The sequence below is a fragment of the Poecilia mexicana genome, unplaced genomic scaffold, assembly GCF_051168715.1.
Source record: "Poecilia mexicana isolate PSO_F unplaced genomic scaffold, ASM5116871v1 scaffold_6, whole genome shotgun sequence".
Lineage (NCBI taxonomy): Eukaryota > Metazoa > Chordata > Actinopteri > Cyprinodontiformes > Poeciliidae > Poecilia > Poecilia mexicana.
This window is the reverse complement of record NW_028263375.1, coordinates 9,304,304-9,331,731: the sequence shown is the minus strand read 5'-3', so window position 1 is coordinate 9,331,731 and position 27,428 is coordinate 9,304,304. Positions and strand designations below refer to the sequence as shown.

The following is a 27,428-nucleotide window of genomic DNA, read 5'->3' as shown; positions in this document are numbered from 1 at the left end:
CTTATGAAACTTTAAAACTGCAGGTGTGTCTTTGTCTGAATTTTTGGTTAAAACATGTTTGTTTTTCATCCAAAACATACAGAAATTATACTCATGTAAAAGTAAAAAGTACAGGCGTGATAAAAATACTCCTTAAAGTAAATTTTTCCAAAAGGTTACTCCACTAAATTACATCGAGTAAATGTAATTAATTACTCAACTCTGATTTCAGCCATTATTAGTATCAGACTTTCTAGATGAATAGACCAAAAGGTGGCTCTGCATTTAAAAAAATATTTATTATATTTTTTTTAAAATTGAATATATATTTGGTTTATCCCCCCAAATCAAACCGAAATGCCCGCAAACGTTACGTAAACAATGCGGTGCTTGATTGGCTGAAACCGCGGGGTGTTTAGTTGCAACAGGAGAAAACAGATTAGTTTAGATTTAAATTTAACGTATTTTCACCTTTTTGTTTTAGAAAATCAGTTCTGTTTTCTTTAACTGCAGGTCTCTGCAGTTAAAATCTGACTGAATGATAATCAGAGGGTTGTGCATCGAGTGGGAGTTTTCCCGTGGAGAGGGTGGGAAGTTTCTCATCGCTCCTCCAAGGAGAGGAAAGGAAGAGGAAAAAAAAAACACTTGAGTATTTTTTACGCACGGGGCGGGCCTTTCATTCACCCGGGCTGTGGGTGAGGGGGTCACCTAGTCAGAGACAATCAAAGATGTTTGAGTTTCCATGCGCAGTGACCAGGGAGGTAACACTGCGCGTTATTTACCCCTCCTCCAGCTCCGACCGCTCCGGCCTCCCACACCAACCCAGGCTTTTAAAGTCACCCCGGTCCAAAAGAGCAAAACAAAAACCAAGAAAACGCGTTCCTAAAGGACAGCGCTGCTGAGGAGATGTGACTTAATTCTGCCGGGAGGAACCGAGGAAAACAAAACAAACCTGTTGGCGACGATGAATTACTCCAGGGCGCAAATGGTGAGTGTCGACGCTCCCACTCGTGTTTGTTACAGTAACAAAGCCACTGTGGGTTGATGAAGACGTTACAGAGCGCAGGTTTACCATGAGGTTGTCTCTGAAATGTGGGATAATTTGCGGGGGAAAATTAGCCGCGCTGTTTGTAACAGAAACACGGCGCCGGGCAGGATGGTTCATGATTTAGCCGCTTTTTAGCAATGCGAGACGTTTGTCATGCCGATGACTGAATGAATTCATGAGTTCATGTAAATTAATGACTGCCTGTTTTTATTTGTAAGCGTATAAAACTTCAAATCCACTTTAAATTTGCAGTTAACCTCCCCTCACCCGATGACTTTGATAGTTGTTTTAAAGTTTTATCTGTTCATTCACCCTCTAGAAATGAACCGATCATTATTTTCCGGACCGATACCGATTGTATTTTATTTTAAGGTTCACTTTTTTACTTCTCAAGGCTTTTTATAGAAAAAATTTTTTAAAATTTAATCATGCATATCAGTGATTCTTGAGAATAGGGACAAAATGGGTTTTAATTTTCCCATATTTTTTTTTAATTATTTCTCAACCTTATGTATGCAAATATGACAAATAATGTTTAGAAAATATGAAGATGCTAAGGTACAGGCTCCCAGTTGCAAATTTTTTAAAAAAAATTACATTTTTAATCGACCTGACCCAAAACTTTGTCATCACCATCTGACAAAAATAAATCTAAAATGATTTTTAAAATACCCCATTAGTGATATTTTTACTCAATTTACAGACAAATGCTTCTCAAGAAATAAAATAAATATGATTTAAAACAAAAAACAAGAAAAAGTCCATCTGATGGAGTTGACAGTGCATGACGGAGTTGACACAGAACTGAAGGTGGTGACAAACTAGTGAATGAAATGAAAAACTTGGTACATGTGAAGTAATGCAATTCATGTAAAATACATTAAAATGAATTAGTTGCACAATTAAGTGAGATTTGACAACAATTTCCCTGAAAGAGTCAGAAAAACTCTGACGGAGTTGACATCTGACGGAGTTGACGAAATGCCAAACTAACTCAATTTATATGATGTTATTCTGAAGGAGGCCATATTGTAGCTCGTCAGGTCCATGACATCCTTACATTATACCAAAATTAAGCTTTTATTTCGCAAAATTTCATCAAAGTTTTGTAAATTGTCAGTTATGGAGTTGACACATCATGGTTGTGACAAACAACTTAGGAATAAAACAGAAGAAAAAACTAAAGAATAACTTAAGCTAACCGGAGCTAACTAGCCCTCCTAGCAAAGGAAGAGAAAAGACAACGTCATGGGGTCCTCAGAAGTTCTGGTTCCCCCCAATAATGCCTGATTTTTTTACATTCTTTTCATTTCTGATGGTGTTGACAAAAACTAAGGACAAATTTCAACGGAGTTGGAAAATATCTAAAAATTATTTTTAATTCAATTTATTGATACTTTTATAATTATTTATATGACTACTTATACTTAATTGTCATAATATATAATTTTAGTATTTCTTTAATTGTTTTAAACTATAAGAATGTATTGAGTTCTGCTCCTGGACAAGGGCTTTTACAGGCATCATCCACCGACTACAATATTTAAAATAAAAAAATATTCAGCAAAAAAAAGAAAAATATACATTGTTGTGCTCACATGACCCAGGTTAGTTTAGTTAGATATTTGAAAAAAATATATTTTGTGTATATTTTATTCAAATTTCATGCTTTATCCATAGGACCTGTTTTGTCCCTATTCTCAAGAATCACTGATATGCAACTTGGTTCTAGGTATCAAACACTACAGTATGTGCTATTAATTTTTATTAAGAAAAGTTTCTACATAAGGAAACCCTAAAGATTGCATCGATTTGTTGGATTTAGTCCATTTTTATTTGTATTTTATTATAAAAACTAAAACAAGCACAAGCTCATTTGCTGAAACTTTTGTTTCAATTCATGAAATCTAATTTCTGGGCGTCATATTGGATGGTAAATGTTGCTGAAAACCTGCAAAGTAAAATCAAAACCAGCTCAAAGTGTTGCTGTTTTGAGAAGAATAAGATTTTCCTCTGGATTACAAATCTCAGTTTATTTTATATAATACTTTCATTGTAGCATATTTGAGTTATTGTGTAGAAGTTTGAGGCAAAACATGCAAAATAAAACATACAGCAATAAAAAAAACAAGACAAAATTCAGTCAGAATGCTAAATAAAGTGGAAGATTGGTAACGTACAAATAAGTTATGTTTTAAATAAAATGAAATTGTATATGAATAATATGCAGTACTGGAACAAATTGAGACCACTTTAAATGATCAGTGTCTACTTTGTATATGTTTGAGTAAAATGAACATTGTTCTTTTATTCTATGAGCTACTGACAACATGTCTGAATTTCCAAGCAAAAATTTAGTATTTATTTGCAGAAAATGAGAAATGGTCAAAATAACAAAAATATGCAGAGCTTCCAGAGCTCAAATAATGCAAAGAAAACGGTTTCATATTCATTTAGAAACAACAAAACTAATGTTTTAACTCTGGAATTAGTATTTGGTGGAATAACCAGCAGGTTTTTAATGGGGTTCAGTGCAGAGGGCTGGTAGTTTTTTTTTTTTTTTTTTTTCCAGCGTTTATGTTCAAAGTAACCAAAAAGAGTTTTTGTATAACAGTTTTTGGGGTAGATCAACAGAAAGGATTAAATGATGAGCTCAATGTAATTCATTAATTATTATGGGTGAATTATTTTGGGATAGTATAAGATCTCCTTATATGTGATCTTATCCGGCGATCTCATTTACCTCATCAAAGGTCTAAAAATCAGCCGCCGTCCTTCTGCGTTTAGAGACGTTTGACTGACCGGCTGCACGTTTTCAGTTTACAATAGTCACCCCACTGTTACCAACTCAGCAGCTTCCTTGCTATGTTCAGCAACATTTCAGATGATAAAATCAGTCAAAATTGGAATCGGAAGGTCAGGCTTTTTAAAGATCGACAATCAATGCGCCCGTATTAATTATTCTTAAAAAAACAAACACACAAATAAGCCCTGTTCCAATCACCAGTCGGAGCCAATAAGGAAAAAACTTTCCGATTCTGAAACAGGGTTTCCCCCAGTGTATTGTAAGCCTGGCGGGCCACCAGACTAAGCATTGCTTTTTTATTTAATTTTTTTTTAAATGTCTGCGTTTTTTAAGACTTTATAGTTGGTGTTAAGGTATTAATCTTCCAATCTTTCAATAACACATAATTATCAAGTGATATTTCCAAATTTCCTGCCAACTTTAAACATTTTGTAACTCAAAAACACGACGGACTGCCTCTGGGCGTTTTCTGGGGGAAACCTTGTGATATTTAGTCATCTGATTGGTGCATCAGGTGTCTTAAGCTTCTGATAATTTAGTGCTTTTGTTTGTTTTCGTCCACAGTCGAACCTCTCTGAGGAGGGGAGTCTGCAGCAGTCCGCTCCTGCAGGCGTGAAGCTGGGGGCGGTGATGGAGCAGCTGCAGAGGCACCCAGGAGCCAAACTGGAGATGAACCTGCAGGAGAAACATTTCCTTCAAGCTCAGTTCCTCTTGGCCCATCAGGCCGCGGCGGCCCGAGGAGCCGGCGGCTCCAGGCCGGACCCCCTGCTGTGTGGGGAACCGGATGGACCGATCCACCAAACCGTCCCGAACCAGAGGGAGCCGAAGCAGGAGAGCGAAGATTCGGACGGAGAACAGCGGGAGATGCTGGAGCCTGGAGAAGGGGATGAGTTGGAGGAAGAGGGAGACGAGAGGAAAATGAGTTTCCAACATGTTTCCCACTTCCAGCCGTATTCCGCGGAGCTAAAGTCTGAGCCTTCGCCTTCAGCAGTGAAGGAGGAGCAGGAGGAGAAGAACCTGCTGCCTCCTGCGGGTCAGAGCAGCTTCACGTCGCCCAGCGGCCTCGCTGACTGGGGATACGACGAGCTCTTCAAACTGGTAGGCTGCACTCGATTCCAGGGTTAACAACGCTGATCATATATTTTATTGGTGCAGATGTCTGTTTCTCCTCAAAAAAGGTTTCTTGGATGTTTTCTCGTCTTCACAGTCAAAACAAACATCTGCAGCTGAAATGATTAACTGAGTTGGATGCAAACAGATTTAAAAAAAGATCAGTTGCTGAAAGAACAACAATCTTTCAGCAGATTATTTCACTTCATGAAAATATATTTTCCCATGTTACAGGTGAAGTAATCTGCCATTGGATCTAGGACCTTTTCATTAAAATTAAGAAGCTATTAAAACGAGCTCCTACATCTGGATAAAGTTACTTATGAGTTTGTTTTGTTTTATTTCTAAGACTAGGATATTTGCACTAGAAACTAGACCAAAAATACTTGGTGATATTTAATGTTTTTGCAGTGAAAAATGAGAGCAGAGGTGATTTTCGCTGCTGTATTGATGCGTTTATGGAAATCATGAATCCAAAGCTGATGATGGTTCCCAGATGTTTTTTAAGGAGAAGGTTTCCTTGCTGCGAGTCGTTCCTGGTTGGTTGTTCTCTGTGGATTCCCCTTGAACAGCGTCATGTCACTATAACACATTATGATTAATGAGGCCAGTGGGTGGAGGGACAGCTGGGCTGGTGACTCTCAGCGTGAAAACAGCCACTTCTGTTTTCCTTTCTTCTGCTTCCAAGGATTTATTCACAAATTGTTCTCTTTTGACCTTGTTTTCCTTCAGTTTTCACATTTCTAATAACAGTGGAATCATATTAATGCTTCGGCATTTAATTATTAGAAATGCACCAATCAGGTTTCTTTCGGTTTATTCCGATTTCTGGTTTTCTTTCACGTTTGAGCTCATAATTGTTTTTAATTGCGAGAAATAAGACGAGACATAAATCCATAACCTGCGATGCTCTTTAAGCCCCAAAGTATTGTATATTTAAATAGATGTTGATGTGTTTTATAGACTGAAACATGGTGGGAGATTTTAGTTTGATCCTTTTACTGAACAGTTCAGTATTTAACCAGCTTCCTCGTTGCTGATTAGGATAAAAATGGCCGATTCCAGACTCTGTTTGTTAAAATAAGTTCAGAAATAATAATTTTCAGATATGAAAACAGATTAATTACACACTTTTTAGTGCCAGCTGTGAAGATTTTCAAAAACCATCATGTGGAATAAGCAAACTTCCTACTCAGTTTGCAGCTTTGCATCCAGTTTATTTCTTCTTCAATTTCATGCATGTAAACAACTTTTGGCTTAAACAGTTTTATATATTTATTGGAGATCTTCATGAATTATTGAGATGAATTGTTTAAAAACAAACCTCAAATCAGAAAAATATTTTTAATTGTATTTCTTTCTGAAAGCTTTGTGTTGTTCCTGATTTCCATTCATTTATTTATTTTTTTTGTTCTTTTATGGAATATAATTGACTAAACCCCCAAAATAACTCTAAGCCACCACCTACCGGTAAATATTATGAGTTGCATAACCACATTTCAGATCATCGGTTATCAGTAAACATAACCGGATGTACATTCATATATGTTAGATATTTATAAATGTGTGCATAAAAGGGCCCAAACTACAAAGAAACACATTTCGATGCAGAACCTAATCTCCAGATGTTTGTATCAGACAAATTGGCTCTGATTGGTACTATTTGTTTCTATATTAATCATCAAATAATCTTGTTTCTTTCCCTTATTTTAAATCTGCTTTTAATTCACTTTGTTGCATTTTAGTTTGACTATATTGAGATAAAGGTGATTAAGAAGTGAACTATCCAGGTTGTGTGCTGCCTCCGACCCCATAACTCATGCTTTTGGTGCATAGTTGGAGATGATCTTGAATAATTAAATAATCTTTATTTTTGTGAGAGAATTAAGGGAACATTTTCTGTGTTTTAAAAACATTGGGAAAACAAGTCTAAAACGATCAAAATCAAAATGAGCAGGTCAAAGAAAACCAGAGATCGATATCAAGTCTGTAGTATAAAAAGGAGCCGTATTGTAGTAATAATTGCTGATAGTTTCTGAGAAACCTGCAGTGTAACCACATGGTTCGTTAAATAGTTGGATGATCTTGACTTACTGGAGCAGATTAAAGGTTAAACTACGAATTAATTTGGATTAGAGAAAAATCCCACCCATTAATTTCCCCTCTGTCAGTTCATTGGCTAGCTTTTCGTTTACGTCCATCTGGACTGGTGAATCATTTTAATCAGGCTTATTAGGAGAGTGACGTTAGATTTTTACTGTTTGTATTAATTCGTATCATCCATGAATGAAGATAAATTCAATAATAATATATATTACATTACACACATAATATCGATAAAAATACATCCGATAAAATGTTCAATAATTCACTGAACTGCGATGCAGAACCGCACTGCATTCTGGGAGATTTAGGCAGAGGAAATACTTTAGCTGCTTAACTTCTCACGGCCAGCTAGGGTCAACTGACTCACTCGCTCTTTGGTTACCTAGCAACTCGCTCACTCTTTGGTTACCTAGCAACAACCTGCCAACAACTGCAGTTTAAAGTTAAAAATAAGAAACAACAAGCAGTTAAAACAGGAACGGTTTCATCATTTGACTGTATATTTAAAACAAAAAACTAGTCAGTAATTATCAACATCGACTGATGAGACACTTACATTGTGATACGTTTGTCAGCTCCAATTCCTACTTTCAGCACCATTCATTAAAACTTAAAGTAAAATACTTAACGTGACGTTGCTAAATGATATGTCTCTGAAAGAGCAAACGAAACCGTTTTCTGATCTACATGCTGCTGGGTGCTATCAGGGCTCCCAGGCCAGCATGTGGGAAAGCTCTGAGCAATTAACCACAGGCTCTTTGTTAATAGAGCTGCAGTTGGTCTCACTGGCTCATCAATAAGTTGGGGGTTGGTTATTTCGGAAAGGAACGGGATGTTTATCTACCTTCAATGGGTTTTTGCTGGAACGCTCAGCGTCTTTTATTAGAAATTCCAAGTTGAGACTATTAGCAGAGTCGACGGCAGTGCTACCATAGGAACGCTGTGTGTGTGTGTGTGTGTGCGTGTGTGTGTGTGTGTGTGTGTTTGTTTATAATACCTTGTGGGGACCATCTTCCTGACATACTGCGTTGTGGGGACTCGCTGTTCCGGGAACTGGGCCTGGTCCCCACAAGGGGAAATGCTGTTTTTGGTGGTTTAACTCCTGAAAACTGAGAAAGAAATTATCTTTATGAGGGTCTATTAAACACATCACCTTCTTCAGGATGTGCACAATTAAAGCACCAACAGTCAAGAGGCGACGTGTATTTTACCAAGCAGTTGATTATTAATAAAAACATAGCTGTACTAAAGTAAGACCTTAATGTTGATTGGTATAGGTAACATATTAATAAAATGGTTGGCTAAATGATTACCTGGATTAAATGGTTGATGGAGTTCAAATGGCTGTTGTGATAGGAAAAAGCTTTGACGCACTCAAGTGGAAGTAATGATTAAATAAGGAAGATGTCCGACCTTTACCTCTTCATCTAGTAGTTTTTCAAATGCATTCAACTATGTTTTAAAAAAAGGTTTTTAAGCCATTTAAAGCTTTTTTTGCACACTTCAAATTAAATGGTTGAAATTATAGATTTTAATCAGTTGAGTTTTAAATTCAAAACATTTTATTGATCCCAAAAGAAAATTAAATGTTGTAACTTGTATTAATTCAAAATTTTCAAAGAGTTTTTGTAGATAGTGATGGCTGTTGGCAGGAAATATCTCTTGTAACAGTCTGTGTTACAGTGAATTTGAAGAAGCCTCTGACTGAAGACGATAGTGAAAAAAATGTGATTGGACTATTAATATCTAGTTTTGAGAAAATATTGAAAAATAAAAATCAGTTATTGATGACAATGTGCCTGATCCATAAACGCAGATCTATTCCATCTCATTCTATACTTTGCGCTCTGAGCGACATCATGTTTATTATTTATTTTACATTGTATTTATAATTCCTAATTGCACTTTTTTTGTTGTAGTTTATTTTTTACGTTTGAATAATTTAGTCAACCTACAATTGTTTTTGTCAGTTTTTTTTATTTTATATTTTCTTTTTCTTCAGACGGCAATAATAGCTCTGTCGTTTCACATAGTATCCGTCTCATAACAAACTGTCACGACATAATGACAGTTTAAACAGATATGTTTTTATAAAAGTTACATACTGTACCTTTTTTTAATGGAGCTCATTTTATTTAATTAATCAACACAAATAGCTTTGCTGCCATATTCAGGAAGTAGCTGACTCAATCAGTCTAGCAGGATAGATCCAGATGTAGGATAAACTTAGAAAAAAAATTGAATCAAAAAACCTTAAAACAATAAAAGAAATCAGCATCTTCAAGTTACACTTCAAAAACACAAAATCCTACCAAGTATTTTGGTCTATTTTCTAGTACAAATTTCTTAGTTTTGTCTTATTTTAAATGTACTAACTTGCAGGTAACTTTTTAGCGAGATACATGAGCTTGTTTTAAAGTGTAAAAGTACTGGCTCCACTGGCAGATTATTTCATTTGTAAAATAGAAAAAATGTCTTGTTATAAGTAAAAAAAAAAAAAAAATCTACCAGTGGAACGAGTACTTTTTTAAGTGAGTATTTTTACTCAAAACAAGCTGAAAATCTACTTTAGGTTAGTTTTGTCTTATTTCAAGTGTACACAGATTTTTGCACTAGAAACTGGATAAAAATACTTGGTAAGACTTTGTGTTTTTGCAGTGTAAAGGTAGATCGGTGGAGTTTTGCTGCATTTCAGTCAGAAAAATCAAACCATAACAACAGAATCTGGTTACCATGCAGTAAGAAATCAGCATTTCTGTGGCAATAAGTTGGGGATTTTTGTTATAGATGCTTTGCTGGTGTGTCTTATAATGACGCTGCCAAAAATAATACTGTAAAATGTATAATATCGACTATCTTTTGACCTTCAACGCACAACTCAAAACTCATCTGTTCAAGTAAGCCTTCTCACTTTAATTGTGTAGTTATTGTGTGGTTTTGTGTCCTGTAGCCATTTCTTTGCTGTTTAATTTGTGTTTTTAATGTTGTAGTGTCCTTGGTACTGTCAAATAAAATCCATTATTATTACTATTAAACCGACGCTCTCTGTATGTCTTCTGGTGGCTTAATCAGGTGCTTTACAGCTGAAGGATGTCACCTTTACAACTGTATAACCTCTACAAATAAAAATATTTCTCAAGTGTTAAACATGCATTGGTATTGGTTTGTTTTGCTAGCTGTGGTTAGCTTGGTTGCCTAGCAAAACGGTTACAATCTCCTGCTAGTTTCCCAGTTTAGTGTGGGTCAAGGCTTTGAGGTTAGTGGAACCAAACATTTTAAAGCATAGAAAGACTTCCTAACTGGACAGACGGTAGTTTTTGACCAAATGTTTGCCAACTGTGTGGGGACTAGCCCAGACACAGAGTGGCCTGTTGGCATGAGAGGAAATTAACTCTGAGAGGAATGTGGCTGTAAATCTGGGAAACAAGCGACACGTCTGGGTTTATCACAGCGATGCAGCTGCTAATTGTGTGCCAGTGTTTCCAGTTTGAATTGTTTTTACTATAAACACATGAACTAACTGATTAATGGTTCCCAGGCTAAAAAAAATCTGGTTATTAGCCTCAAATGACATCTTGTTGCCACATTAAACATTAAGTGAGCAGGAAGATTTGTATATAAGGCATAATTGCTAAACAAAGCGCCTTTGAGAAAAGTCTGATGTTATGAATGACCACAAAGGCAATCTTTAGGGGATTTAATTATGTCTAATATAAAAACATGGTTTGTTGCCTTAACACATGTTTGTTTTAATCTACAACATGATCATCTAAACACAGGGATCACCTGTGTGCCATTGACATGCTTTAGTCCTACATGACAATTCTCCACTAAGGCAGAGAAATTCAGGATTTGTAATGTCAAATGCAATGTAATCAAATGAATACTGTGGAAAAAACGCACATTCTGCGTCGGCTTTCAGTTTTAATGCCTGCATCATAATAAAGCTTTCAGAGCACTTCAGCTAGAAAATGGGCTCTCAGCAGGCTTTTCTGCGCAGTTGCACTCTCACTGCCCTCACATATTTAACCTTTAATGTCTTGCTGGTTGCTTGAAGGGGGGGATGGTGATTGAGGAATAACACACGTCACTTTAAACTTCCCAAAGAGCCTGACTCGTTTAATCTCCCTCCGCTTTGTTCGCTAAAGGCCCAATTCGGATACTTTCAAGGTTTTGCTTTTTAAAAGATTTTTTTGCAGTCAAAGCGAGAAGTGGGCAGAATACCTAAAATATTTAATCAAGATTAGCACTACTTCAAGAAAGTTTTATTCAAGTAAATTAAAACATCCAAGAAATTACTCAAGTAAGAGTAAAAAGGTATTTGGTAGAAAGTCTAGTACTGATCAAATTATCAATCATTTAATACACATCAAACTCGAGGCCCAGGGGCCAAATCTGGCCCGCCGTAGCTTTTTATGTGGCCATCTAGTTTCCAAATTACGTCAATAACTCCTTACAGTTTTTGACCACTCTGCAAAATTGTCACAAAATCAACAAATCCCCACATTTTTTCAGATTTTACTGCAACATTTTCTCAAAATTGGTAAAAAATTGGGGGTTAAGTGACTGCTGCCTCAGCCTTACCTGATGTCAAGTTATCGTCTGTATCCTATAAAGTTCAAACATCATAAAAAGTCCTTGCAAATATTTCTAAATTAGCACCAGAAAGTCTCTGATTTTGATTACAAAAATCACAAAAAGAATCACAAAATCCTGGAGGAACAGCTATCGTAACAGTTTAATGGGTTTTATCAATAAATGCTGGTGCAACCGGACCTTTAAGAACATTCTGAGTTTTGATATGACCCAAAATGAAGATGAGTTTCACACCCCTGAATTAATACTTAAAAATTACATATTCAGATGGACCAAAATAAAAAGTTAAGTGGAAATTTTGGTATTTTAATGAGAAAAAGAAAACTTTTCCAAATCAGTTTTTTTTCAATATAAAACTTATGAAACTTTAACGAAAAATGCAGGTGTCTCTCTGTGTCTGGTGAATTTTTTGGTTAAAATGTTTGTTTTTCATTCAGTGGGGAGAGAAAACGTAAACGGAGAAGCTGGAATAGTTTATGTTTGGATAATTTATGTCTTTTCATGTTTTTAAGATGTTGAAGCGGCTGATTTGAATTTTGTGTTTAATTTTGTTTGTGTTTTAAGGAATACCATTATGAATTAAAGGATTTTTTATTGCAATGTTTTGTTTATATCCAAGAAGTAATAGTCTGTAATACAGTAGAGGCTAATAGTGAAAACACAACAGCAGAGACAGTCCGTCCTGTTAGCAGTGCCTTGGCTTCTCTTCACATTATTTAAATGTAATGTTAAAGGTCTCTGGGTTCAGACGCATCTGTAAGCTGCAGGAAAGGATTTAATGGACTTCCAAGGCTGTGAAACCAGAATGTAAAACTGGTTTTAACATGCCTTCTCTTCAGCTCTCCCCACTCCGGCTTTGTTTTTTATTTTTTGTTTTGAGGTTCGTTGTCATGTGATACGTCTTACAGCAGCCACACCCACCCACCCGAACGTTTCACAGGCCACTTCAGTAAATGTAAAGACTCTTTCAAACTGGTGAGAAGCTGGTGGCATCTGGTAAGAGTCTGAATAATTAGTGTCAACAAAAAATGCATCTAACTACTGCAGTTATTTGCTTTGATCACAGTTTGAATGAGGTGTAATTATTACTTGTAGACAAACAGAAATTGACTAAACTACCAACACAAAGTGGAATCTGGTCTGATCTCTGTGAAACATCGTAGTAGATATTAGGTTTAAACATAAATCCTTTCAGGTTTTCCATCTTTTAATAGGATCTGTAACCTGTAAAACTCATTAGAAAAACAATCTTTTTGAGAGAAAATTAAAGGTAAGTGTTTGCATAAGTGTATGCTGACTGCAGAGATGTTCACAAGTCTCAGTCTTTACTTAAGATACAAGTCAAAGTTCAGTCTCAAGTCTCTTTACATCTGAAATAAACATTTTCTCCTCAAATCCACAACATCTGGTTCACCTTTGACCTGGAGTCGCTGCAGGTTAGGAATCCAAATCTAAACTGTTTGTCCTCAAGCCTCGGGTACCGACTTCCTTTCACTCTCCATTACATCAGATAAAAACTGTTTTTAATTCACTCAGCAGGTCTTGATGCTCTCTCTCTCTTGTTTTAATTTGCATGGTCGTTCATACTAACAGTAATCAGATTTCTGTAGATTTACAACCTAAAAACGACACTGATGCACTGAAGAAGAGCGCTGACGTCACTCAGCGGCGCTCTGTTAGAAGTATGTCAAATTTTAATTAATCGAGCTCGATGGATTAAAAAGACCCACCCAAATAAAAAATCGATCGTTATCGCATCGGCCATCTGTTGCAATAACGTCGTATGAAGCCTTATTATATCAAACATCTGTTTTAATTGTATAATTTGACCCTTATCGTTGTATTAAATCCTTATCGTTAATTTCCAGATGGAATTGGGCCCCTTTAATCATTTATATTAAAGTCTTATCTTAATAAAACATGCATGATTTATCCCCTCCCCCATGGAGCTTTCTGGAAGTTTTCAGAAATATGCAACTTGCTGATGTAACTCCTCCTCTGAATTACATGAGTTTTGACCCAGTGACGTCCTCACACGGATGGAGCCCTCTCCCGCTTCTTGGATTTAAAAAAACCCGCTTTTCCGTGCGTGTGACCCCGTCTTTGTCTCTATCTGTGCTTGCAGAGCTCAGATTTTAAACAAAAAATAAGACATGCATGATTTATTTCCCTCCTGGATAAACAAGGGGTGGGGGGGAACCTCTAGACCAGGGGTGGGCAACTCCAGGCCTGGAGGGCCGGTCTCCTGCAACATTTAGATGCGTCTCTACTTCTACACACCTGAGTCAAATGATGAGGTCGTTAGCAGGACTCTGGAGAACCTGACTGGTCTTATCTTCCCGTTTTCCTCCAGCAGATGCCATCCCACTTTTTTAGTTTGTTTGAAAGGGGCGGGATTTCCGTTTTTATGCTTTAAATATTTTCTGAGATCGTCTTTTTCTACTTGTCGCATTTGAAGAGGAAGAACCACTTGCTCTGAAAAATGGTTTGCGTTAAAAGAGAAAACAGCAGGAAGCTAATCAACTAGCATGTAGCTCATCTGCTCCAACCTCAGAGACTACAGATGGACAAACCATCGTGAGACCCTGCTCCATGACTGATGCTTCATCCTCCACACTCCTGGATAAAAATCTGGTCTTACCTCCATCAGCGTTTGAATCCTTGATTCAGCCCGAGATTCCCACGTTCCAGGACTCCGAACATGCTATGCCTGACTCCAACGGCTCAAGCTCTGCGTCTGTTGAAGCTGTTTCATCCAGCCTGGAGAAAAAAACACCACCCGGTGTTACCCAGTGGGATCTCGTTTCTCTGTCAGACTCCAAGCTCGGTCTGTCAGCTTCCAGTCCATGAACTGGTTACTTCCCAGAAATCTGTGCAAGAGAAAACCTGAAGACAAAAGGCAGCAGGTTGTGAAGTGAGGTGGAGAAGCTAGTCCGCTAAGATCCGACTCAACTGCTTGAAGCTCCCAAACATCAGAATCCCACCATGAGAGCGTCGTTACAACAGCTTAATCTTATGAACAAATGTTTTCTGTCTCTTTCGCTGTCTTGCTCTCAGTTTGTATCAGATAACTCAGCAGCCTGTCTCCAACAGCTGTTGCTTACTGAAAAACAAGTCAATCTGCACTTGGCTAAGTGAAACGGAAAAGAGGGTTTTTTTAAATCCAAGAAGCGGGAGAGGCGTCCATCCGTGTGAGGAAGTCACTGGGTCAAAACTCATGTAATGAGTGGAGGAGTTACAAGTTGCATATTTCTGAAAACTTCCAGAAAGCTCCATGGGGGAGGGTATAAATCATGCATGTTTTATTAAGATAAGACTTTAAATTATTAAAGGGGCCCAATTCCATCTGGAAATTAACGATAAGGATTTGATACAATGATAAGGGTCAAACTATACAATTAAAACAGATGTTTGATATAATAAGGCTTCATATGACGTTATTACAACAGATGGCCGATGCGATAACGATCGACTTTTTTTTGGGTGGGTCTTTTTAATCCATCAAACTGGATTAATTAAAATTTGACACATGATGCTTACATTTATATTTTTTTCTGTTTATGGAAATGATAATGGGCGTAACCGTTTATGGATCAGTTTTATAGTTTATTCAGCTAATTAAAATAAGACACAACCAATAGAAATGGCTTTTGTGGGGCACTGACTGCAATTTCTGTATGGGAATCTGTAGATGCGGAGTCGAAGCCACGGTGGACCGTGATGTGATGCGTTTCAGTGACAGACTTATTTCATAATCATAACTTTCTGGTGTCGTTTTCGCCTGGATTTACAGTTGCTGGCTTTTTCTGGTGCAGAATTGACGCACGTCTCACATCAGTGACATAAATGTCAGATAACTGCAGTAAGGTCGTTCAGACTGCAGACGCTTTGAAAGAAATCAGATACGTATCCGAATTATTACCACATATGGGAGCAGCATTCTATGCACCACAAATCTGGAACAAACTTCCGGAAAACTGGAAAACAGCTGAAACACTGAGTTCCTTTAAATCCGGACTAAAAACCCACCTGCTTAGAGTTGTATATGAAATGTAATCAATTACGAATTTATCGATGGCACTTGATTAAATGTAAAGTTTTGATTGTTGATTCTATGCTGCATGACTGTGTTTTTGCCTTGCTGCTGAAATGTGCTGTACAAATAAAATTTGATTGATTGATTGAAGTCCATATCACTCGCTCCTAGATCTAACACTGCAAAAACGTAAAATCTTACCAGGTATGTTTTAGGTTAATGTATCTGCTGGTGGAACAAATACTTTTTCGTCAATTTTAAAGAATTATTTACTTAAAACAAGCGACCGTATCTTGCTAAGAAGTTACTTTTAAGTTAGTTTTGTCTTATTTCAAGTGTGCTAAGATATTTGCATTAGAAAGTAGAACAAAAGGGAAGATTTTGTTGTTTTTTGCAGTGAATGGTTTGGAAATTCCTTGGTACTCTTCGCCTGTTTGATATCATTCTACAATCGGATATTTTTTTAGGTTTGCAAGCTCTGTACAGACAACACCTTTAATTTTAAGATGTCAACCAAGACATCAGAACTTTATTTGGGATTATTCAGAGCTACTTTACATGACGGTGGGGGAGAACTGACTTACTATTTAACACGAGTTTGACTGTGGTGGTTAATAAGCAAACATAACTTTGCATGACTGGGAGATTGTGTCTCTAACCGGACCTCTTCATTTGCACCTCAGACTTCCAGCTTCGTGCTGAAACGCTCCGACTGCAGCTGAAAAAGTGATGAACAGGAAACTAGACCTGCTGCGTTGCTCTGACTTAGCATTTAACTCATGTTGAAGTTTTAGGGGTAAAAATGGCCGGATGTGAAGTGGTGGCATTCAGCATGAAACGGCAGCACTCTGTTTTCATACAGTTATAAACTGAGGAAGCTTAATCATTTATAGTTTGCAGCAGGTTTTAGCTGGACTGGAAAATACTAGCATGATCTATTAAAAGATGCTTTGAGCTGGAGGCCCAACTGCAGAGTCTAAAGCTGATTGTGCAATGAAAGAATTGCACAAGCTTTTTTCATGTGGAAAAAAGTGTAATTATTAAGCAATTGCTCCAGAAATTATTGATGGTAATATATCATCATCTTCCTAAAAAATAACCCAAGTTATTTTTATCCAAAAGTGTTTATTTTTTTTTGGCCTAAATTATCTTTTGGCGATAAAAATGTGGTGATATTTTATTTTATTCTTTTGCAATAATCACTTTTGGCAAAAAACTGAGTTGGGGCATTATTTCAGGAAGGTGACGCACGTACTCGCCGTATGAAATAAAGTATAATTTTATAATGAGCTCTCCACACTGGAACTGGGAGACATTTTAAACATCCAAAATAAAACACAATAAATAAAAATCAGAACCACACAAAACCAAAACTATAAATAAAATAGATTATTAATATCTGTAAACAAATTTGCTCTTCAAAAAGTATTAATAAGCAGAATGGAAATTATAAAGCTCATTTTAATTTAGCATAATTATGCCTACAGGAATATTTTTGATTTGTTAATTTATTTCAATACTTCATTCTGCAGCAGCTTAATTCTCTCTACTTCCACTTAGAAAGCTCTTATTTGACACATAAAACTCTAGTTGCTGGTTGTTTGTGATCCTGATTGCTAACGATCTCCACTTGCAGTCAGGTGTTTCAATTAAGCAGACAGGATTGGGGCCCCTCCCTGTAAATAAAGGCACACCAGTTCATCGACTCCGAACTGCAGAGGTGAAAATGCCTAGATCAAATCAGCTTTCAGAAACCGTCAGGAGAAGGATCATAGATCTGCACAGCTCAGGGAACGGTTACAAGAGGATCTCTAAAGAGCTGTCTGTTCATCGGTCCACCATCAGAAAAATTATCTACAAGTGGAGGAAGTTCAGAACAGTTTCCACTCTGCCCAGGAGCGGGCGTCCCCGGAAAAACGCACCGGAAGGACGATGTGCCGCCCAAAAAGAGGTGGAAAAGGAAGCTGCGGTTAGATGGAGATAGTTTAAGTTTGAATTGTCAGAATTTAATGTGTCACAAGAAAAGCATTACACTGCAAAAACACAAAGTCTTACCAAGTATGTATAAGACAAAACTAACTTAAAAGATATAGGAGCTTGTTTTAAGTAAATAATTCAGTTTTAGTTCCACTGGCAGATTATTTCACTTGTAACATATTTTTCCCAAGTTATAGGTGAAATACTAGAACTTTTTCTTCAGTATTAAGGAATTATGGACTTAAAACCAGCTGCTATATCTGCTGAAAAGTTACTTGTAAATTAGTTTTGTCTTATTTCAAGAGTACTAATATATCTACACTACAAACTAGATGAAAAATATTTGGTAAGATTTTGCAGTGAAGCAAACAGACAAGATGAATTTACTAATAAGACAATTTCCTCATGCTTTAAGTGAAATCATCTGCCAATGAAACTAGAATTTTTTTCATCAATGTTAAGGAATTATTTACTTAAAACCAGCTCCTATATCTTACTGATAAGTCACTTGTAAGTTAGTTTTGTTTTACTTCATGTGTACTAAGATAAGTGCAGTAGAAACTAGACAAAAAATACTTTGTAAGATTTTCAGTGTAGGAAAATGTTTAACTGTGAAAGTAAATCAGGTTTCCTACAAATCTGGACAGTTTGTGCATATCAAAAAACATAATATATTATCCCGATTTCCAGTGTGATGAGTTTTAGTTTATCCTGCCTGCTTCTCTAAAATTTGCTGGAAGTAAACTTCCAAACCTGCAGGTGATAAAAATGAAGTCTGTGTGTCTGCAGAGAGGAAGCGGCGTCTGGACGGAGGAATCTGACGGAGCAAAAGCGAGAGGAGAGCCGTCCAGAGACTTTGCCAAGGTTGGACGGCGTAGGAAATAAAATAATATAAATATGTATATTTATGAAAAAGAACCCCTCTGTGTTAAATAGCTTTTTTCTGTTGCAGCTCTATGAACTGGATAGTGATCCACAAAGGAAGGAGTTTCTTGATGAGCTCTTCGTCTTCATGCAGAAACGGGGTAAATCTTTTACTTTTTTCTGTTTGATGCAGTTTTTTTTTCTTGACAACGTCGAGTCTATACTAGGAAGATTTTTGTTTCTTTTATTTTAATATCAGATTCAAAAAATTGTTATATCTTGTTATGCAAAACTACTCAAACCCTTTCAAGCATTTTCTTACATTGCAACCATAAACTTCTATCTGTTGTATTGGAGTTTTAAGAGATCAACACGTGGAAAATTTTTTTAATATGAATATTTTAAAAGTGTGAATTGTATCTGTATTTACTTAAATAACCCCTTGTTGTTCCTCACTTCCTGCTTTTCAGATCTAGAAACCAAATTTTCTGTTTGTTAATCTTTGCAAAAGAGCATCTGCAAATATAAACTTTTAAGTCTTACCACAGATTCTAGGTTGTATTTAGTTCGGGCTTTGACTGGGCCATTCTGACACATTAATATGCTTTGATTTAAAACATTTTGAATGTTGATTTAGCAAATGCATGCCATACTTTTCAAATTTAAGTTGTGTAAAAGTTCAATCATTATCACCCCACTTCACTTTTTGTCTCTAAATATAAAGTAAAATGCATTTAAGCTTGTGATCAATTAAAATGAGAAAAAGTTAAAACTGCGAATATTTCTGCAAAATTATTATTAGTTAATGTAGAAATTGGAGCTGTGGTGTGAGTTTGTTGCAGGTGTTCAGTTTAAGCACAAACTAGTCGTATTTCTGCAGCTGTGTTTTCGTCGCCTCCTTTAATTGGCTTTGCTCCAAATCTGAAGTGGAGGAGTTGGCCATCAACCAGTGTGACTTGCAGACCCGGTTGGTCCCACCAGCCCCCCTCCCTCTGTAATCAAATGAAAGCGGCAACAAAAGCCGCTGTTCCCCACCCCCATCAGCCTGAAATGAGCTTCACTGTCGAGTCAATCCACATGAATTATACCAGTTAAACCTCATTACCTAACACTAACCTAACGTCCTCAGGTGTGGAAGTCAGAAAATGTTCTCATCCTGCCGCTTGAGCCGCCCCTGTCAACAGTCTATGAAGGCTACGGTCACACTGCAGCCTGAAGTCACGCAAATACAATTTTTTTTCTTTTTTTTTACCTGAACATGACCTGCACCTGATCTTTTCATGACCGTCTGAACAGATCGGATTTTTTCGAATGCGACCTGCCATGTTGCTTTCAGCCGACCGGGAAGCTTCCTGAATCTGTTTCTAGAGATGTGGTAACTTTTGGAGAGTTATTGAAAAACAAACTTAAAAAAAATAGAACTTTGTTGTAATCTCATATTCTGTCTGGCAAAATGCTTTATTCATAAACAAAAAGTGCTAAGATCATCCCCAGTTTATTTATTTTTTATCTGAATTCCAGTTATAGTTGAAATATCTTAAATGTACTCAAAACTATGAATACCTGATTACCTGAATGCTTATTTTGATTTAGTAAAGTCGTACGAAAAAAAAAAGATAATTCGAACTGAACGTCATTGATACTCGACAAAACGTCACTATTCTGCGCCCTGATACGCGCAAGCGGGAAGAAAAACAACAAGCATGGCGGACTATAATGAGGATTAAGTTGTTAATGTGCTGGCTCCGGTCGGACAACAACTTCAAAATCGTAAACTATGCTCTACCGTTAGCATCCACGTTTACTTCCGCTAACACCGAGCACGCTCTCTGTGACGCTATTGCGCCCTCTACTGCGCATGCGGGACACTTTCAGGCAGTTTGCAGTTAATACGAGCGATCATATACAAGTCACATATTCCAACGACCTCACAGAATAAAAGGGATTTCACAGAAAATCGGATTTTGGTCACTTCCGGCTGCAGTGGTAGCCTAACAGAACCTTCGTGGTTAATTTCTACTAATATGGTCAATGGTTTTTCCTTACATCCGCTCCTTTGCGTGTGCAGGAACTCCTGTGAACCGCATTCCCATCATGGCGAAACAGGTGCTGGACCTGTACAGGCTTTACAAGCTGGTGACGGAGAAGGGAGGACTGGTGGAGGTCATTAACAAGAAGATCTGGAGAGAGATCACCAAAGGCCTCAATCTGCCCACCTCCATCACCAGCGCAGCCTTCACCCTGCGCACGCAGTACGTCTTCATTTTTAACGCAAATACCCGAGGCTGTGTTGCTGAAACGCAACATGAAAAGATAATTATATTCATAATGAGGAGAAACAGAAGCGCTATGAAGAAACTGCTAATTTCTAAATATTCTTAAAGGAAGTTGGGTAATTAATTGATTATTTGGTATAAAAATCTACCAGCTATAAGCAGCACCTTACAAAAATATTCATAACCTGTAAAATATCCCACAAATACCCTACAAAGTTTGTTGGACGATAAATTGTCCCGGTAATTATTGTGATAACATTGTTGTTTTTGAGAACATTTTCAAGCAATATATCAATAATGGCAATTGCTCCTAAAGATCAATAAACTATCATTTTGTAAAGAACATTGAACATTGGAACTGGAGGATATTTTAAATATCCACAAAAAACCCCACAACAACCAAAAATATTAAATAATTTATATAAAAACCATATATATATATATATATATATATATATATATATATATATATATATATATATATATACTGCTCAAAAAAAATAAAGGGAACATTTCACTTTAATTTTGTGTGTGGCTCCAAATCCAGGCCTCCATTGGTTAATAAATTTAATTTCCATTGATGAATTTTGTGTGATTTTGTTGTCAGCACAAAGTATTCAATGAGAATATTTCATTCATTCAGATCTAGGATGTGTTATTTGAGTGTTCCCTTTATTTTTTTGAGCAGTGTATAATGAAGTCTCTGTAAACAGAATAAATAAATATTAATTAAATAAATATTAATCATCAGAATTTATTGAGCTCATTTTAATTTATTATGCAATTAAATCCTTTTTGCAACGGCTCGATTACAACCACAGATTATATATTTCTTTTTTTCCTTTGCAACATACAGAAATACTTTGTTGTGAAGTGGAAGACTGAGCGTATTAAGTCTCAGAGCAAACTCCTAAATCTTCAGACTTTTGTTAAAGATTAAGAATTATTCTTGATCTGAATCACATTTTTTATTGTTTAATGACAACAGTCTTTGTCTCCCTTAGATGGCTGGTAAGGCTGTTTTGATTATTTTTGGATTAACTGATTGCAAAATAAGACTTTTTTTGAACTGGATGAAACTTAATCTGTGGTACTTAAGGAGATTTGAGTTGAACATATTTATAAACAATGGGTGTTATTTTTATGTTTAATGCATATATATTGTATATCCATCCATTTTCTATACACCCTTGTCCCTTAGTTGGGTCGGGAGGTGCTGGTGCCTATCTCCAGTTCCGGGCGAGAGACGGGGTACACCCTGGACAGGTCGCCAGTCTGTCTCAGGGCAACACAGAGACAGACAGGGCAAACACCTAGGGAGAATTTAGAGAAACCAATTAACTTGACAGTCATGTTTTTGGACTGTGGGAGGAAGTCGGAGTACCCGGAGAGATCCCACCATGCACAGGGAGAACATGCAGACTCCATGCAGAAATGCCTGGGGCCGGGAATCGAACCCAGAACCTTCTTGCTGCAAGGCAACAGCTCTACCAACTGAACCACTGTGCAGCCCTACATATTGTATATATTTTGTAAATTTTTGGCTCATTTTACTCATCTGAAAATTTTGCTCATTCAGAAATTGGCCTATTTTAAATGTGTTGTCTCCAGTCAACAATTAATCAATTACTAAATTAGGTGATGATTATTTCAAAATCAGTTAATCATGATTGATAATGTTTCCTGTATTGATGTTTTTTTTTCTTTTTAAATAGATCTATGTGTTCTGTGTTCTTTCCTCTGAATTGTATAGTCAGTTGTCTTAAAACAAGATAAAATTTAGCCATTGTGCTAATTCCTGCATATTTACACGGCCATGAATTGCAGTTAATGTTGATTAATGTGCACTGTCCTAATCAAGTAAATTAAGTTAATCCGATTAATCATTTCACCCCTGATTAAATTACAAAACTGTTCCAGCTGAAATTGTAAATGAGAGTAAATTACCCCTAACATTTTACACATTAAATGCTTTTGTAAATTATTTTTATTGTGATAACTTTCTTGTGGAATGTCTCCCTGCAGGTATATGAAATACCTGTATCCGTTTGAGTGCGATAAGAAAGGTCTGAGCTCTCCAGGCGAGCTGCAGGTGGCGATCGACAGCAACCGCAGAGAGGGACGCCGTCCCAGCTACACCAGCAGCCTCTACCGCTACTCTCCTTCCCAGACTTCTGCCCCGCATTCCCTCCTGGCCTCCCCGATCGTGCACACTCCCCCGACCGCTCACAACGGCATCAACATGAGCCTGTCTGCCGGGTCAAATTTAAAACGGACTACAGGTAGGGCAGGAGGAGGTACGGAACAGTATACTGGTTAAATGATTAGGTTTGATGCAAAACAAGGAGGTTGTGATATGTTTTTGTGTTTTGGAACCTTATTTATGTTAATTAACACTGCAAAAACAAAATCCTATCAAGTAATTTTGGTCTAATTTTTGTGCACATATCTTTGTTTTATTTCAAGTGTACTAACTTAAAAGTAACTTCAGCAAGATATTGAGACTTTAAGTAGATAATTTGTTAATATTGAAGAAAAAGTGCTTTGTCCATTAGTAGATTATTTCACTTACAACAAAATATTTACCCATGATGTAAGTTATTTTATCTGCCAATAGAACCAGCATTTTTTCATCAATATTTATAAATTATTTTCTTAAAAAAAAGCTCTACATCTTGCTGAAAAGTTACTTTTAAGTTAGTTTGTCTTATTTCAAGTGTAGTGAGATATTTACATTAAAACTTGACCAAAATTGGTAAGATTTTGTTTTTGAGTTGTGTTGCTAAAAATGGAGGTTGCTTAGCCTGGTGGGGGCCAAGTTAAGCCTGGTGGCCCGCCAGACTTATAAACCAGTGTGTAAATTCTGGATGTATATTTAAAAGAAAAACTAAAAGAGTGATTTAGCCTGAGTAATTCCAGCTTTTTTCTTTATTTCCTTTATAACCAGATGAGAACTCAACGCCAGCCATATCCAGGCTGCCGATGGCTCTGGGCCACCACCACCAGCAGCAGCAGCACAGTCATCCACATCATCAGCTCGCGCAGCCGGCCACGTTAGAGCATCTCAGGGAGAGGCTGGATCGAGCAGCAGGGGGCGCTCCAGTCGACGGTCCGGAGAAGAAAATGATGCGTCTTGCAGAGGAGCAGCAGCGTCTCATGCAGCAGGCGCTGCAGCAGAACCTGCTGGCGATGGCGTCCCACCTCAACCCCGTGAGCCTGAAGCTCAACAACGGGAATGGTGCGTCACGTCTGCTGCTGGTTCCTCACCACAACCGATTAGGGCTGCAGATGGCGATTATTTTAGTAACAGTTGATTAATCAGATGTATTTTAAAAATTGGCATTTTCTGCAGATTTTTAAGTTTTATCCTTTATTAGAGATACATAAGACAATGCAAATAAGTATTAATTTCATTTTTAAATATGAAAATAAACATTTTATTGCCTAAAATGCAATAACTGTATTTCTTTAGGGAACACTTGATCATTGTATCACAGATGCATCTGCAGCTAAAAAAATATACTTCTACCATCAACATGTGAAAAGCTCAGGCCTTCCTGCTTGACTTCACATCAACACAGTCTAGTGTTGTTGAATTTATTTTTTCATATTTAGATTGTTTGCTTAGCCAATTAAAAACTGGACAGTGAGAGGTGCTTAAAGTGATTTTTCTTATTGATAACAGAATTTGAACCAGATGAAACTAAAATGCCACTTAAGAAGTTCTGGGTAGAACATATTTGCAGGAAAATAAGTTTTTTTTGTTATGTTAAATACAAAATGTTTATATATTTTGTACAGTTTAGGCTTAATTACTGACCCTAATATGTTGTTCTTCCAGCTAATGAGCTTTATTTAAGTCTGTAAACAGCAGTTGACGATGAATCAATTACCAAATTAGTTCATGATGTCAATTGATTAATATATTGTTTTGGATAACAATGTGGAAGGACTGCTATTAACTGGCTTCGTTGGGTTGCAGAAAAGAAAAAGGATTTGTCTCTCAGCATCTCCACCAACGGACCGGCTAGCATCAGTGTATCTGTGGAGGTCAACGGGACAGTTTACTCAGGTCAGTTATGAAACACGCAGTGCCTGGAAAACTGTTCATCCATCGTGAGTTTTTAATTCTTACAGTTCTGTTACAACTAGAGATGAACCGATCCGGTATTAATTTCTGTGTCGGCCCTGATATTGAAAAAGTTCTATGTGTATCGGTGACGATGTGACCGATCCGTAAAGTCAGAGCTATTCAGTCTAATTCTGTGCTTTGTGCTCTGACTGACGTCATGCTTTATTATTTATTTTACAGTATTTCTAGAATTTGTGAACCATTTGAGAGGTTTGTTGCAGTTTTTTACATGTTTGATTAACCTGTTTGTCAGTTTTATGTTTATTATTATTTATTTTAGATTGACTTTTATACTCCTAATTGCATTCACTGAACAACTTAAAGTTGTTTTGTTCTTACATGTTTAAGATTGTGAAGCTTATGCTGTATTTAAGTGTGCTGAACTGGTGCATAGATATCAAATACGTTTGTAATTCAGTGCATTTATGTCTGTGTTTAAATCAACCAGATCTGTTTTTCTGTATCGGATCCGTATTGATCGATAATAAACCTCAGATATCGGTATCAGAAGTGGAAAAAAAGTGGATCGGTGCATCCCTGGTTACAACCACATAATTTTAATGTGTTGCATCAACACATTGTGTCACATGCCTCAAGTTTGGACACATGGTTTTCAGTTGAAAAGTTGAACACCATGTTCAGGGTTTCCCCCAGTGTATTATAAGCCTGGTGGGCCACCAGGCTATGCTTGCCTCCTGCCAGGCTAAGCGTTATTTTTTATATAGTTTTTCTTTTTTATACACCAGTAAGAGTGACATAAAAGTCAGTTTAAGCTGCATTTATGGTTGACACATTGAACTGGGCACCGACCTGTTGGCCTCACAAGCTATTATTTCCTAATTTTGCATCTCCAAATTTTTGAAACATTCAATATTTCAAAAACACGGTAGACCACAATAGTGTCCCTACCACTGAGCTTACCAGGTTTTCTGGGGGAAACCCTGTAAAATTATCACTTTTGTTGGTCTATTGCATAAAATCCTAATTAAATACATTGATGTTTGTGGTTGTAATGTAAAAAAATGTAATTTAAGGGTTGGGAATGCTTCTGCTGGGCAGTGCAAGCTGCTGTTTAGGGCTAATTTTACAGTAGTATTTGCACAGATTGATGAGACTTGATTGTGTTGTCTTATCTCTGTGCTGCAGGGACCCTGTTAGCCCAGAAGACCTCCGCTCCCGTGTCGTCGCAGACCGTAACTCCAGCAGGAACCAGCGGCTTCAGCGCCCTCTCCTCCTCTCACAGTCCATCCTTTTCGTCTTCCACCTCCTCTAAGGGACCAAATTAAAGCTTTTAAAATCTGTCTCTGATGCATCTAATATGCCTCTCGAACCTAAAAAGTGGGACCTTCAGGGAAAAATAATGTCGCACACAAAACTCTTTTTTTTTCACTTAATCACTTTTAATTTACTCTGATATCATTTGAAACCTACACATAAATATAGTTTCATCTCAGTTTATTGTACCTGTTAGGAGTATTTTCTCTTTTATTAACTTCACAGGGATTGCAGAACACACAGTGATTATCTTTAATGGACTTTGCTTGGGTTTCAGTGACACTAATAATTTCTGCTTCTTGCATTTATTTGCATAATGATCTGAATGTAGTTGCTAAAGTGCAGCCAGCAGAGACCATAAAGCCTTAGCTTGGTGTCGTAGCATCTGTCTTTAACTGTTTTTGCTGATGCATTTTGTAATTATTCAGGTTAACTTGACTGATGCTATATGCTTTTCATCAAGAATTTCAGGGAATATACAAGAAAATGTTTTCTCAGAAACTGTCAGAAGAAGAAAGTGTGCAGAGTGGATGGATCTATTTACTGTTTTTTATTTAATCACTTAGGTTTAGTTTTAAACATTTATTTCCTGTTGGCTGTGAAAGTGAGACGTGTTTAAGCAGGGAACTACTTGTAATGCTGAAGTGGTGCAACGTTTACCTCTTCCCATGTTAAGTTTCTCAGACTTCTGCTAATGTATTGCTGTGTTTGTACAAAAGCAGAGAATGTAAGGTTGATGACCTCCTGTTTTGGACAGGCGAACACCGACACATTGCTACCTCATTCTACCCGAAATATGCAACATGTTCCTTTAGCCGCGAGCTAAAAATAATCTGGATGTGGACAATCAAGTAAACATATCTTTGTTGCCGCTGTGGCTTTGGCATTTACCTCTGTGCTGGTCCTGAGTTTCATTCTTTGTTTGATGGGCAGCCATGAGAAATAAAACAGTGATTCATGGTGTTGGAAAAACTCTGGAAAGCAGCTAGAGCTGGTGTATTTATTCTGTTAAATTCAATCTTAGCTACGTTCACATTGCAACCTGAAGTGACCCAATTCTGGGTCCTGCGATCTGTGTCTTATCAGGTCGCGTTCATCCGACCTGAAACTCATTTGTACTCGACAAACGTCACTATTCTGCGCCATGATACACGCAAGCGGGAAGAAAAACAACAATGGCGGACGATAATAAGGATTAAGTTGTTAATGTGCTGGCTCCGGTC

The 27,428-nt window shown here is 37.1% G+C and overlaps 1 protein-coding gene across 2 annotated transcripts; it reads left to right on the top strand.

Moving 5' to 3' along the window:
- The first annotated feature begins 616 nt into the window (after nt 1–616).
- On the top strand, nt 617–27,186 carry arid3b (AT-rich interaction domain 3B). Of its 2 annotated transcripts, none has more exons than XM_088006191.1 (9): nt 617–967; nt 4,398–4,931; nt 18,448–18,522; nt 18,611–18,683; nt 20,591–20,774; nt 22,824–23,095; nt 23,746–24,036; nt 24,781–24,870; nt 26,077–27,186. In XM_088006191.1, the coding sequence occupies exons 1-9, from the start codon at nt 944–946 to the stop codon at nt 26,214–26,216; spliced, it is 1,683 nt and encodes a 560-aa protein (XP_087862317.1). In that variant the 5' UTR covers nt 617–943; the 3' UTR covers nt 26,217–27,186. The 2 variants fall into 2 exon arrangements, with proteins under 2 accessions (XP_087862317.1, XP_014828961.2); XM_014973475.2 differs by having other exon boundaries at nt 623–967; nt 22,824–23,080.
- The last annotated feature ends 242 nt before the right edge of the window (nt 27,187–27,428 follow it).